The following is a 15,536-nucleotide window of genomic DNA, read 5'->3' on the forward strand; positions in this document are numbered from 1 at the left end:
TTATTCATGAAATCTGTTTCTGTGTCCTTCTTTTTGCCCTGCCTTTCTTCCTTATTTAAAGGAAATCTACCATTTAATTTAACCTCTGCAAAGCACCACCACTCTTTGTAGAGGTTAAAATGCTGATTGATTATCATATATAATAGCTGTCTCCTACTTTTTTAAAAATGACTTTCATCTTTATGTTAATTTCGCTGAAGGGCTCTGAGGGTTGTTACGAGAGCCTCTCCGGGCTCCAGCACCATGCACCCCCCACAGCACTTAAAAGCCACACATAACAGGCATGTATGAAGTGCTGCAGGGGTATAATGACAGAGCCTTTCAGCAAAATTAACATAAAGATAAAAGTAATTTTAAAATAAAGGAGCCAGCTTTTATGTATGATAAAGGTATTCAGCATTTCAACTTCTATAAAGCACTGATGGTGCTCTGTAGAGGTTAAATTAAATGGTAGATTTCCTTTAAGCAGTTTGTATAAATCAGCTTTCTGTCCCGTATCCACTGACAGCTGAGAGAGCTGCCGTGTACAGAGAATTCCTGAGGGAGGAGTGATGAGAAAGGTTGATACCCAGGGTCTCTCTCAACCCCCACCTTTCCGGTGAGTGTGGTTAATGATCTAGCAGAACCAAGTCACACAGAGGCAAGGTCTGTCTCTTGCCTGGCCCTCACCTCATCCTCAGGCATTCTCTTCAGCCTCATAGAGGGGAGCAGCAGAAAGTAAAAGGAGATATATATGTTGAATATTAACAGAGGTTCCTTAAATATTAGTTCTATAGCAGTGAGACCTGTCCATCAGGAACGTGGGGGCAGAACAAGGCAGGGAACAATGAATATGCAGGACTCACTTACTGTGATTGGACTGTTTAGCAAATAAGTATACAAGCTGATATTTTAACATTGCAGTCATAGAAAGGTACTTTTTAGGGATAAGGGCAATGCTTTTAGTCATAGTTTATAAAGAAGTATTTATTTTGGTTGGGTTAATTTGAATGGCAGGTTCCCTTTAAAAACAGAAAATACATTTGTTACAAAAAATATTCCACCAGAACTGAACTCAACCTATGCCAACAAAACCGGATGTTTTCTTGTGAAACTTTGAAGATCTGAGCAGACAGACACATACAAGATAAGATAATTGAATCAATCAAGAATATACATAACTATATACAGTATGACCTAGAATATGTAATTGTGACATAGAAGCCCTAGTATGAATTTGCTATGTTGAGCAGAAAATTTTTCAGCATTAGTAAAGAAGATCATAACATAGATAGTTTCTTCCGGTGAAACCATGCCAACAACAGAAAACCGTGTAATCTCCGACTGGCACGTACATACAGATTACAGCGAGGGAATCTCTAAAAAAATAATAATAATATCAAATGGATATCATAATATCAAATGGATATAAAGAATTTCTTATATCTTTATAAAAACTGCATTGAGAAAATTATTGTTTAAACTTTAAGATTACTAAAACATGTTCCATATCTGGCTAATACCTAACTCGGGGAGGCAGAAAGCAGGGGCGCGGCAAAGGCATTGAAAAGGATTGCCAAATTTACCAAACAATGAGGCTGTAGAAGTAAAATTTCCAGGTGCCTAACATTAAGGTATCACCACAGTCCCCATCATACTACTCAAGGCTGCCCTATACAGCTGCCTGCGCTGCCTACCTCTTGTCCTAGCTCTGAATATTAGCTGAAGACAGTAACATGGCGGTAGGGACAACCATAGACAGTAATGGCTGTGCAGATGGTCCCCTAAGGCTCCTCTGGGAATGATCTCTACAATCAGAAACCTTACATTACATTACAGTATAAATAAATCATTGCTGATATAATAGCTGATATGCGTGCACTGCCTTCTATTGATTATACTTTATCAATTTTAATAACCTAGAAGCCATATACAAACTCTGAGGTGGTGAAAAATAAGCATTTTCTTTAAATTTAAACCAAGTTTATTGTGACTTTGCCTGTCCCTTAACCGGGTTACAGTATACACAGTGTCACAGTGATTTACGGCAATTCCCTATTGTCTCTCTGTGACAGGGCTCCGGCAGATGTGAACTTCGCCACTTTACGTTTAAAAGGTTTTCCAGTCTCTACTGGTTTGTATGTGGCATCTCGCTAAGCCTTCTGCAACTGCATTAAAAGACAACCTGACACCATAAAACACCCTGTTAAAACCTGTTAACCTTGTAGGAAGAATGCCTAATAAATGGTCCCAGGAAGTCTCATGAAAGTTGCATGTACCTGTAAATCAATGCATTCCCATCGACTGCAACTATTGCATGGGAGTTTCTATCCTAAAGAGTTGGACTCAAGAACAAGAAGTTAATGTGTCACTCTATACTACACATATTTCTATACTACACACTAGACTTCCTGTCTTCTACAAGGAGTTAAAAATATAATACAATACAATGAATTAGAGAGAAATTTATTCTTTTTCCAAACTCTCTGAACTGACTCCTTATGCATCTTCCTTGCTCCTTGGTATTTGTTAAAGCAAGGTTCTGCAGAACAGTTCTAGTGGTCGAGAACCTAACCAAGTAGGAGGCTCTATGAGAGACAGGTTAGGAGCCTGGAGTGACAGATGGCTGAATCAGCAGCAGGGGCGGTGACTGGTGACTATTATTGACTTTGTCTTTCTGGCTTATTTTTGGAATTATTCTGAAATGATTCTGAAATTTTGCCTGAAACCTGACTACTTTTCTGCTTTATTTTGGAACCTTGTTACCATCTTGGTTTTGACCCGGTTTGTCAAGCTTTCCCTTGTTATCTGCCTTGTGTCTGTTCTATAGAATTATCTAGGGTAGGGACTACCACCCAGTTGTTGCCAGTAGTTTAGCACAAGGCCAGCAAGTAGGCAGGGACAGAGGTTGTGGGAAGTGCAGGGCACACACTTCTTCCTTTTCTTGACATCTGTAGTGACATATAAGTTTACCTAGAGACAAGCTATCCTGATGCTGCTTGGTTGGGCAAAACTTTCTGTCTGCTCAGATTCCTCTCATATGAACATGCATCTCCTGGTTGGAGGGGGAGGAGGAAGACAGTAGAAGAACTAGAGACACGTCTTGATCCGAGGGGAGGGAGAATAGCAGTGCTATGTGTGTGTTTTATTGGTTGGGTGAGATAGCAAAGTTAAGTGTGTAGTTGCGACTTCTATCAATCTCATGATTCTGATCTAAGACATTTCTGTTATTCTATGTGTCATACATTATTAGATTCTTCAGAAGCTAAATAAAAGTGTAGCTAAACCCTGTGACATGATCATCTAAGCACATTGTGAGCACAGAGGAATTAAGAAATATCCGCTAAGCTAGAGTCCGCCCACAGAGCTGAATCTTACACTGAGCAGCTAATGCAGTGATAGGGGCAAAAGTAATCCAGCCTGCTCTGCACAGGAAAGGAGCTATAAGATACTCTCCAGATGGTACCGGGTTCCTACTCTATTACATCCCAAATCTTATGCATGGGCTATATTCCCCACTACCCATCTACGAGCCTGATAACTCGCAGGTTAGCTCAGGTTTATCGATTCAGCTCAGGGTACATCTATGCCCATGAGTAGTGAGTACTCGGACGAGAATACGACCCGTTAAAAGTATGTGATGGAACCAGGGAAGGAATCAGTGGGCCCCTCTTTTTGTCGCAACAACTAATTTAAACTTGAATTTGTAACCATGCACCCAGGTGTCTTTACCTTGTATTGCTATGTTTTATGGTTATATTTTGTACTTTGTTTGTCCGTTTGGTCCAATAAACTTGATTGAACCATAACCGTAGTAAAATTTGCAAAAGGGTTAAAAGTTATCTTTGTAAGATCACTAGGGAATTAAGATTTGAAAACTTTCTTTCATGGGCAAAATGTAAATGTAATAATTTTATGATTTATAGATAGGCTATTAATGTGAATTGCCTGGAAACACCCTATGAATGTACAGTAAAGTGCATAGAAACATTAGAGCTTCTAGAAATCATAAAAAAATGTAATACAAGCCAGAAATAACAATTGTTATCTGGTTACAAAGCTCCATAATGAAGTTAATATCTGGAAAATCTATTTGACAGTAATACAGTCTGAATTTACATAATAATATGTGTATCTATTGCTATTGTCCATGCTCTTCAACCTTTATACTTTAGGTGGTAACAGAAATTCTACTGTACATTAGCTTTATACTACAGGTAGTAACCACACCTTTACTATATGTTACCTTTATATTACATGTAGTAACAACACCTCTACTGTATGTTACTATATAAATATACAAGTAGTAACAAGCAATAGAGCTGCATGCTACCTCTATGAACACAGATAATAACTGTGCTCTGACTGTATGTTACTTATACATATGTTGCCATAATGAATATAAGTAACAGGAACATAGTAACAGGACTAATGACTAAATATTACCATTATGGATACAAGTAGTAAAAGTACCATGACTGTATGTACAAGTAGTATCAATGCTTTGACTATATGCTATCTTTAGGAATACAATTATTCACACCACTACTACTAAATGTTACTTTTATGAAAACCGGTAGTATAATAATATATTAGCTGTGTTTTCTTACCCATTTCCGTATCACATCAGCTTCCACATTTATGCTTTGAGACAGTTTAATTTTCCGCTAACCTATCCAGTACAAGAAATTATATTTTGCTATTTTTAGGCATTTTTTAATAGACGCCAATGGAAATCTAGGAGAAAACAAGAAAAAGTCCCAGAAACAGAATACACCCAGTATAAAAATATCACAAGGCTTAAAAAAATATTCCCTCAATTACAAAGCAGTCAAAGCAAAGGTGGAGAAATGTACTTCATGTACCCAGTGACAGAACCCGCCAAAAACTACCAGACCACAGAACAGAAGGTAGTTGGATGTTATTACTAAGCATATTTAGGAAGAACTATTGAAGATTGATAATATATCCAAAACTACAACTATGGGGGACATTTCTCACATAGGTTATAGAATTTTTGAAAAGTGGTCATGTCAGAACAGGACTTGCCAGGAAAGGCGCTGGACTTGAGATCCAGACGCAGGAGATGCCCGTAATATATATAAAGGGTGTGTTCACCTCTTAATGCATTAGGAGGCAAGAAGCTTCACAGCACAGAGGTGCAAAATGTGCTACTCCTAAATCTTTCCCATTCAGTTTTAGGCTAAAGGCACACATGATGTTCAGTTTGTGAATCACGTACAGTTTTACATGGACCGAACACTGCTGTCCACAAGACTCGTATGATGCTAGGAGTACTTTCCTTGGAACAATGTCTGGTCCATGATGTCTGGGCACCCCAAGGTCCGTCTGAGCATAGCCAGAGTGTTTTTAACTTTATGATGTGATAATCCACTCCCCTGATGTACCAGCACACATGTCCACTGGTATGTCCCCAGATACAGCACCTCTTCTAGTTGTAGCGGGGACCAAGTTTAAGGTCTAATTCACTTTTCCTCAGACATAAGGGACACATTTACTAAGAGTCCGCGGACAGCATTTTCAACGGGTTTCCCGTCTTTTTCCGTTTTACATTTAACTGTGTTTTTTGGCGCACGCGATTGGATTTTTTTTTTTTCATGCAACACAAATAGGGGGGCATGGCCATGGACAACCCGACTGATTCGGACTAAGTGCGGGATTTAACATTCAAAATTGTGTCGCAAGCCAAGCACTTACATGCACTGCGAAGAAGATGGTGAAGTCCGGCGGACCTCAGCGGAGGAAGTGACACATGTAGGAAATTGGACGCACAATCTTAGTGAATCGCGGCAGCTCCGAATCCTCGTCGGACAACGCACATCAGGGATCGCGATGGTACGGGTAAGTAAATGTGCCCCTAAGTGTCTCCCCTTGAATTATAAGGTTTAAGAAGACCTTAAACAACTATGAGGCAAATATTCACAGGAGAACCGTACATATTAGAACATTTTCTAAATCTGATTTAGAGCCCTTCATTCATAGATTTCACCAATTCTAAAATATTTCACCGTAGGTTTCATGACTGTAACACGCCCTTGTGATGTCACAGCATGCAAGTAAAACCTACTTATGACACCACTTTGGCTTACCTGACTGGAAACTATTTATGATGTCACGGTATGTTGCTTCTAGTGATGTCACAGCAAGTAGAAATCTACTTGTGACATCACTTTGGCTGACCTGAATGGAAACTGCTTCCAATGCCACAGCAGGCGGGTAAAACCCAGCTTGTGATGTCAAAGCAAGCAAGTAAAACCTACTTATGACATCACTTTGGCTTAACTGATTGCAAACTACTTGTGATGTCACAGCAGCTTGCTTCTGGTGATGTCACCACAGCATGTAAACAAGTAAAAGCTACTTGTGACATCACTTTGGCTTACCTGACTAGAAACTACTTGCGATGTCACAGCAGCTTGCGTCTTGTGATGTCACAGCAAGCAAGTAAAACCTACTTGTGACATCTCTTCGGATTTCCTGAATGGAAAGGAAACTACTTGTGATGTCACAGAAAGGAAGCAAGTAAAACCTACTTGTGACATCACTTCGGATTTCCTGAATGGAAAGGAAACTACTTGTGATGTCACAGAAAGGAAGCAAGTAAAACCTACTTGTGACATCACTTTGGCTTACCTGACTAGAAACTACTAGCGATATCACAGCAGCTTGCTTCACAAGAACAAGATTGTGATTCCGCAGCTGGGTACAGCACTAAGACCCCATTATAATGTCACAAGAAGACTATTTTGAGAAATACACAACTACAATGTCACAGGGATACACAAATTATCTGACAATTTGATTGAAGAATTTCATCCCCCATAGGATGTCACAGTAACTAACTTACCTCAGTGTTACCATAGCTGCATTATCAGTAAGCCCTTCTCATATCCAGCCACTGGCGACAACTGCTAGTTATAGAGATGAAAGCCATCATCTAATATCTGTGAGACATGGATGGGAATCATCCTCCTAGATGTCATCTAAGGCCTCTTTCACGCTTGCATTTTTCACGCGTGTTCTGCTTGTGCTTTTGACGCGCAGAACTTGCATTGCAGTGTGACCCATTGTAATCAAGCTTTTTCAGACTTGCATTTCTTTTCACGCACACATGCAGCATCTCAGCATGCTCCACTTTTGCAAGTCACGTGCGTGAATAACGCACCATACTAGTCTATGGAGATGCATCAAAAATGCATTGCACTCTGAGACACATGCAAGTCCAATGCGTTTTTCACGCATCAATTGCTATAGAAAAGATAGACCACAGGCCTGCTCACTCGTATTATCTGCGCGTGAAAAACGCATTGAAAATGCGCGTGAAAAACTGAGACACTGAACAAACTCTGACTGAAAACTGATTGACATTGGAAAATGTCAGTTTTTCACTGACCAAACCCTGATCAGACCCTGACGTGATCTTCAACGCAAGTGTGGAAGAGGCCTTAGCTTATTATACTACAACTTTCAGTTCTTAAAGAATATTAAGGTCTGGTATGTAAAGTATTGATTTCCTCACTCCACATTACAACACCTCAGTTTGCACATGATACCTGGCCTAAAAATAAATACAGTTATGAAATGGCCATTTAATAAGCCCCTATTTGGGGAAGAAGAGAAATACAATAACATAACAGTAACTTTTTTGATTTCTTTTGTTTCCACTTACAAAGAAGTTTCTATGTTAACATATGTTAACATATAAAGAAAGTTATGTTTTAATCCAGATTTGGGGGTGGGTGAAATTAAGGGTATATTGGTAAAGTCTAGGCAATTTGTAATACGTGAGAATAGTTGATTACACACATCACCCATTGGGGCATTGTATATAATCTATGGATTGTTTGTGTGAGTTTCCTCCGGGTCCTCCGGTTTCCTCCCACACTCCAAAACATACTGGTAGGTTGATTAGATTGTGAGCCCCATTGGGGACAGGGACTGATTTGGCAAACTCTGTGTAGCGCTGCGTAATCTGTGTGCGCTATATAAATAAAGGAATTCTTATTATTATGGAGTGGCACCTATTAATGGTAAGAGTTGAAGTTGTTGGAGGTGGTGAAGGGTCAATAGTATTATGTCATCTGCCAATAGTTTTAATGTTGGTCCTGTTAGCGAATGTGTTCCTATAAGTAAATGCTAGTTTTACTATCTTACATTAAACGAGTTGCACCAATTTTGATTGTTATATCCTATCCACAGGATAGGAGATGACAATCTGATCAGCGGGGGTCCAACTACTTGGAGAACACAACCCTACAGTTAATAAGAATGGGGGTCATATTCATACTAATTGAATAAAAAGGCAGGTGGAGCATGTGTGCTCCAGCACTCTCATAGACTAGTGAATAGGTTTGCTGGGGATATCTATGCGCTGTGCTCAGCAATTTATGACACAGCCATAGTATTGATTGGTGCGGCAGACAACATCCTCATTTAATGACTGAGAATGAGACCCCCAGCATCTGTGGATGGCAGTTCTCATGAACAGTGGGGCATCCAGCTGTCGAACCCCGACTGATCAGATCCTATAGATAGAAAATAACATACAACCCACTTTAAAATCATTGCAATCACTATCATTGTAGTATGTAAATTAGTGGCACAACAGAGTAACGGTTTCGACAGGTACAATATTTGTAATTTGTATAAAACAAAACCACAAGTATGTTGATAAATTAGCGCAAATCATCAAAAAGAAGCAGAAACCTGTACACATTTTATACATCTTATTACCACAGGTCATGCGCTCTCCTTTACACCTTCAGCCTTCAGTCTATGCAGCTATTGTCTCCCATCTCCTAAATTGTATTAATTGTAATCTAAGCCTTCCTGCTTCCCGCGGTCTTCACAATTAAACATCCCTCACGTGTCTGCCACCTGTCTATGTGCTACTTGATAGTGTCTGACCATCTTAAAAGCTATTCAGTAGAAAATCCTTAGGGTGATGTTCACACCATTAAAATTTGATGCTTGTTTTGTGCACAAAAAAAAAATACAAGGGGACCATCCGATTTTTGCTGCACCACCACAGATCAACAGGAGGAGTAGTCACACTGCAATGGGGTTTATTTAGACTATTTTCCAAGCGGATATCAAAAAAATCTTTGCGGAAAGCCTCGGATGCGTGCGCACAGGGATGCAGGACCGCATCTATATTTATAGATTGCTATTTCTCTGAAACAATCTACTCTTCTATTTACATGATCAATATTACATCCAGATTATTTGTCACATGACGCCTCGCTCTATGTTTTGTTATCTGGTCCTAGGATCTCTTCAGTGTCTAGCCATGAAATTCTGCAGATGTTGATGAGTGACATGTTTCTACATGTTGTAAGGTATCTGGGAAGGCATGCTGAGGCTTGTGGTTTCACAGTCAGTAGAAAACCACAAACTTGTCTGTATGAGGATTTGCTAAATGATATTAAATCATAATTGTTAAAGGGGTTGTCCACTATCCAGCAAATAATTTATATTGTTCAGGTAATGAAAGTTATACAATTTTCCAATATACTTTCAGTATCAATTTCTTGTGGTTTTATAGATTGTTGACATTGTATAGACATTTTCTATCTTTACTTCCAGTATCACATAGGTCAGTGTGATATAATGAGCCGTGTGTGACATCACAAGACCGGGGACAGATTTCTGTCCACAGATAGTAAACAATGAAGCTTTCATATAATGACAGCAAGCAGAGATGTAGAAGACTGTGATGAATTGATACAGAAAGTATATTGAAAAATTGTATAACATTTCATAACAGAAACAGTACTGTTGGATGAAAGTGGACAATCCCTTTAAGTGTAGTGGACAATCCCGGCTAGTAGAAATCCGAGTCCTAGAATACTGGGGATATCAATATCCATATTCAGTAGGTGACATGGGCACATTAAGTTGCCACTTCCCAAAAAAGGGCACAAGACATTCTCAAAATGGCATGTATGTGCATGCACCCACCCAACCACTTATATGAGAGAGGTATACAGTAATGACTGTACATTCCCATCCATCCAGATGACCAGCAGGACATATACATCAAAGGAAGACCTGAGTCCTGCTGGTCATGTGGCTAGCAGCAAATTAGTGTCTGATACGAACACCGGTAAGTTTGCTATAAGTAGCCAAACCCTTTAATAGAGCTAATGGATGCTCCAGCACAATGTTTCCCATTATGAAATATCCATCACTAAACCTTTTCCAAAAATATAAAATCCCACAAACATCTGATAATGTTCTATGAATGTCTAGAATGTGACGGAATATGACACATTATTAAAACACGTCCTTATAAGGATCAGATGTGCAGCATCCATTGCTATAGATCCACATGAAAACAAACGCACCGTAGTCTCAGCGCCAGCCTTCCCTAGAACATGAGGGGACAGATTTATCAATCACTTTACATAACTAAAGACAGATTTCAGCACTTTTACAACTTGTATGAGTAAAGAGTGTGCATTTTCCAGGGATAATATACGGTAGCTCCCAACTGTCCCTGTTGGGAGATTGTCCCGGGCTGTCCCTCTCTGCCCAGGTTTGTCCCTCCTCCTCCTGGTCCCATACATTACAGCTGCAGAGCAGCTCCTGCTACCTCCTCACATGTCTCTGAAGGAGTTAAGTGAGGTGGTAGCTCCACCCCTCGGCTGGCCCCACACCCTCCTCCGAGTCACAGTCAGACCCTGGGAGAAGAGGAAGAAGGATTGCTGCAGGGGAATGAGGGAAGGTAAGTAACCATGTTTAATACCAAGAAACGGGGGAGGGACCACAGTAAGAGGAGGATGTAGGACAGGAGGCCACAGTAAGAGGAGGATGTAGGACAGGGGGCCACAGTAAGAGGAGGATGGAGGACAGGGGGCCACAGTAAGAGGAGGATGGCGGACAGGAGGCCACAAAAAAAGGAGGATGGAGGACAGGGGGCCATAGTAAGAGGAGGATGGAGGACAAGGGGCCACAGGAAGAGGAGGATGGAGGACAGGGGGCCACAGGAAGAGCAAATTAATGGGAGCCATTAAGGTCAATATTATACTATGCTTGCAAGTGGGGCAATGGGTGCGGTTTAGAAAAGGGGGAGTGACTTTTTCTCCTTCTTTCTCTCACCCAAAAGTTGGGTGTTATAGGGATAACTCAAACAAATTAAAGGCGAGTAAGACTGGAGAGTTTTAAATTTAATCAGATATATCATTATTATCAGACATGTTAAGTAAAATAAAAAGTATAAGAGGGACATTTATGAAGATTGTCATTTTGAAAGGGAGCAAAATCCGTTGTAATTATCTATATGCCATCTCATAGTTGTCTAGAAGTTAGAGGCACAATCTAGAAATCCACTACGTTTATCAGAGTGGATGTTACATTATTAGAAAGACAGGTCTAATTTTTATATTGCACTGCAAATTTAGCTCCATGTTGTAGCTTTTGCCAAAGTAGTGAAGCCACTTGAATGAGCAATATACTGAATGGATGTGACAGCACATGACCTGTGGGAGCGCTGAACATTTTCAAGATATATGGCAGAAAGGATCGGTGCTGCACCCCAGTCAATCTGATATTGATAAGACAATTTTGAAAACTGTGAACCAACACTAAGGGGGAGATGTATCATATACCTGGCGATCCCCCGACCAGGCATAGTTTTAGGAGAAAGTTTGTTGGTTTCTCAAAAGAACACCCTCTGCACCGGCCTCCGCGCCCCACCACTGCCAACAATTTGCGATTAATTCACTGCATCTACACCACAAAACTGGCGTAGAAACAGTGATAAATCTCCCCCTTAATCTCCATTTACACTGATTTTTTTAAACTGTAAATTTCTTCAATGAGCAGAATACAGAAAATCTGCAATATATTTGTCCTGAACATAAACTTATTTTAGTTTTATCACAAACTCTACACAAAGATTCTGACAGTACCTAATGGTGAATTCTCTACCCCCCCCCCCCCCTCCCTGGCTGGCAGGGTAAGCACTTTTTCACATAATATGATTGCCATTTATTGATAGAAGCAACACACTCAACGTCTATGATAACAAAGCGGCCGATTTAGAAATGAATGATGATTTTTCTTTATATCCAGAATTGCTGCACTTATAGCGAATCTCTGATGTGTTCTAACACACAGATGAAATTGTAAGGATTCTATGATAGGTTTTTCCACAACTGCACATTATCCTTTTATGTTTGCCGCCATCCTGAATGACTCCTACATGGTACTGGTATCACATCATAAGTTCTGTTCACACTTGTAGAAGGGGGATTGAGGTAGCTGTGCTGCTGTGATGGAACAGTTATAGACAGACCTCATTCAACAAACTGCATTATTCTTGGATCTAGAAGAGACATAAACCTCCTCTAAACCCCTGAGCTGACAGCAGTGTGAACAGAACCCGACTATCCTTACAGTAGCAAACTACTAAACTAATTTATGAAATAGCAAAGAAAACCCTACAAAAGGGAAGTAACATGAATGTATTGATGTAAAACAAAGTAACACAAAATATTGAAAAAATGTAACAACTATGTGTTTCTGAAATGATTTGGGTCATTCACTCACAAAGTAGAGTGATGTATCTAACATCACCGTAAGGACTTTACTGCCATCATGACTGTGCCATTTCCCTGGATGCCCTCTCCATCCTTGGTCGTGGTGGCCCCTGAGGTTTATAAGGGTCCTATAATTTCAAATAACAGGACACGAGGACTTCTTATAAGTTGAAGTGTTAGTGTTGGACAGTGCAGCTGCAAACCCACCGGGGGAGGGTGGCTGATGTGTTTACATACGTTCTTCTATAGGGACACCATCTGTCTGGATGCCTTCCCTGCCCCCTCCCGGCCCCTAAAATCAGCAATAAGCCTCTCAGTCCCTATCAATAAAGTTGCAGCTGTGTGATACAAGCCCTAGTCACAGACACATAGGGGACAGTAGACAGTCCTGGATCACACTCACCATTTTGCTAGCGTCCATCTTTCCAGGCCACTTGAAGACCCCCTTGTTGCTGTTGCTGAGTACAAGCTCCACCTCCAGAGCCCAAAATGTAGTTTAGGAGTTATCCCAATGCTGGAAACAGCCACATTATTCCCCTGGACACAATTAAGAAAACCCCAGGAGAGGCAGTTAAAGGGGCAAGAGAAAAAAAAAACTAAGGATGAAGCTGTAAAGTAGTCACAAGTGATGAAGAAGAGGCAGAGGGGTGATGCAGGGAGAGGGACAAGTAAACAGCATCAAAGAGCCCCTGTACCAGGCAGAGGGCAGCTGGTGCTGAGCCAGGCAGGCACAGGGTGCAGGGCAGGCTGGCAGAGGGTGCAGGGCAGACTGGCAGAGGGTGCAGGGAATGGAGGAGGGAGCCTGGCACTGCATGCACCCAGCCAGCAGTGCTCCAGCCTCACAGCCTGGCATCAGCCGCCCAACTCTTCCTGCTGCTGCTGAGAGTGCGAGCAGGGGGAGAGGCCGAGACAGCCCCGGAGAGGAGGGGCGCAGGATGGAGACAGAGGATTGTGGGATAGAGACCCCCCCAACCCCGAGCAGACAGGAGGGGAGGCGTATGTGCCCCCACTATTACAATAACAATGGCCATGTATTGTGGCTGCTTGGGGAGGAGGAGGACATGTCTGCTCCAGTCCTGCTCATCGCACCGGGATTACACCCAGCACCACTGCATTCAGCCTGGGATTAGGGGGGATTAGCAGGGGCTAGCTGTAGCACTGTGCAGGGATGGTGACACTTGTAACCCCTCAGACTTGTCACCTCAATCCACCCAGAACTAAACGTCTGATCAGAATCTCCTAAACTACATCAGATTATCGATTATCTAGTCATATTTTGCCTCAGATGAGTCAGGTTTAGAGGCTGCAGGAGGAGTGTCATTTCAGTCCTGTCTATCTTCAACACTATGCTTCTGGTGTTATATTAAAGATAAGAATCTCATCTTTTGGATCACATCAGATTTGTGTTTCTTATTTACTGAACCATAGATGAGGGCAGTTAACAGGAATAGTTTGGTACTGCTGCTAACATTCTCAATGATGTATGTAAATGGAACCTGTCAGGACGATTTAGGAGCCTAAACCAGTGATTTTCAACCTGTGTGCCGCGACACATGGTTGAGTGTGCCGCGGGGAGCCCCTGTGTAGCGCTGCCGCCGCGCCCCCGTGTTTTGGCCCCCATACTTACCAACAAGCCCCGCGTCGGCGATCCGTCCATCTTCCGTAGCTCCTGCACCGCGCGGCCCATGTCACGTGACTGACGCGACCTGACGACAGCTACAGAAGATGGGCGGATGGCCATTAGGAGAGAAGTTACGCGGAAGAAGACATCAAGGGTAAGTATATAATGTTATTAAGGAAGCTAGGGTCTTTTTTTTTTATTAGTAAAGCGAGGCTGGGGCTTTCTATTAGTAAAGGGGGGCCTCTAAGGCCTTTTAATTAGTAAAGGGGGGCCTCTAGGGCCTTTTAATTAGTAAAGGGGGGCCTCTAGGGCCTTTTAATTAGTAAAGGGGGGCCTCTAGGGCCTTTTAATTAGTAAAGGGGGGCCTCTAGGGCCTTTTAATTAGTAACGGGGGCCTCTAGGGCCTTTTAATTAGTAAAGGGGGGCCTCTAGGGCCTTTTAATTAGTAAAGGGGGGCCTCTAGGGACTTTTAATTAGTAAACGGAGGCCGCTAGGGGCTTTTAATTAGTAAAGGGAGGCCGCTAGGGTTTTTTAATTAGTAAAGGGAGGCCGCTAGGGGCTCTTAATTAGTAAAGGGAGGCTGCTAGGGGCTCTTAATTAGTAAAGGGAGGCCGCTAGGGTCTTTTAATTAGTAAAGGGAGGCCGCTAGGGGCTCTTAATTAGTAAAGGGAGGCCGCTAGGGGCTCTTAATTAGTAAAGGGAGGCCGCTAGGGGCTCTTAATTAGTAAAGGGAGGCCGCTAGGGGCTCTTAATTAGTAAAGGGAGGCCGCTAGGGGCTCTTAATTAGTAAAGGGAGGCCGCTAGGGGCTCTTAATTAGTAAAGGGAGGCCGCTAGGGGCTCTTAATTAGTAAAGGGAGGCCGCTAGGGGCTCTTAATTAGTAAAGGGAGGCCGCTAGGGGCTCTTAATTAGTAAAGGGAGGCCGCTAGGGGCTCTTAATTAGTAAAGGGAGGCCTCTAGGGTCTTTTAATTAGTAAAGGGAGGCCGCTAGGGGCTCTTAATTAGTAAAGGGAGGCCGCTAGGGGCTTTTAATTAGCAAAGGGAGGCCGCTAGGTTCTTTTAATTAGTAAAGGGAGGCCGCTAGGGGCTTTTGATTAGTAAAGGGAGGCCGCTAGGTTCTTTTAATTAGTAAAGGGAGGCCGCTAGGGGCTTTTGATTAGTAAAGGGAGGCCGCTGGGGGCTTTTGATTAGTAAAGGGAGGGCACTAGGGGGGTTTTATTAGTAAAGGAGGCCTTTTATGACTGTTTTAGTGTCATTTTGTGCTATTTTGGTTGGTGGTGTGCCTCAGGATTTTCTAAGTATAAAAAGTGTGCCGCGGCTCAAAAAAGGTTGAAAATCACTGGCCTAAACCACCCACAAGTCCTTATGGGCTGC

At 41.9% G+C, this 15,536-nt stretch overlaps 1 protein-coding gene across 1 annotated transcript in view; it reads right to left on the reverse strand.

The window, feature by feature from the left end:
• Nucleotides 1-13,594, reverse strand: part of HIP1 (huntingtin interacting protein 1) — a 96,633-nt gene extending 83,039 nt beyond the window's left edge. Inside the window, exon 1 of the mRNA XM_072138236.1 lies at nucleotides 12,946-13,594. Within this exon, the coding sequence (XP_071994337.1) occupies nucleotides 12,946-12,963 (18 nt within the window). The 5' untranslated portion in view covers nucleotides 12,964-13,594. The remainder of the gene's footprint in view (nucleotides 1-12,945) is intronic.
• Between the last annotated feature and the right edge of the window lie 1,942 nt (nucleotides 13,595-15,536).

The sequence above is a fragment of the Engystomops pustulosus genome, chromosome 2 (assembly GCF_040894005.1).
Source record: "Engystomops pustulosus chromosome 2, aEngPut4.maternal, whole genome shotgun sequence".
Lineage (NCBI taxonomy): Eukaryota > Metazoa > Chordata > Amphibia > Anura > Leptodactylidae > Engystomops > Engystomops pustulosus.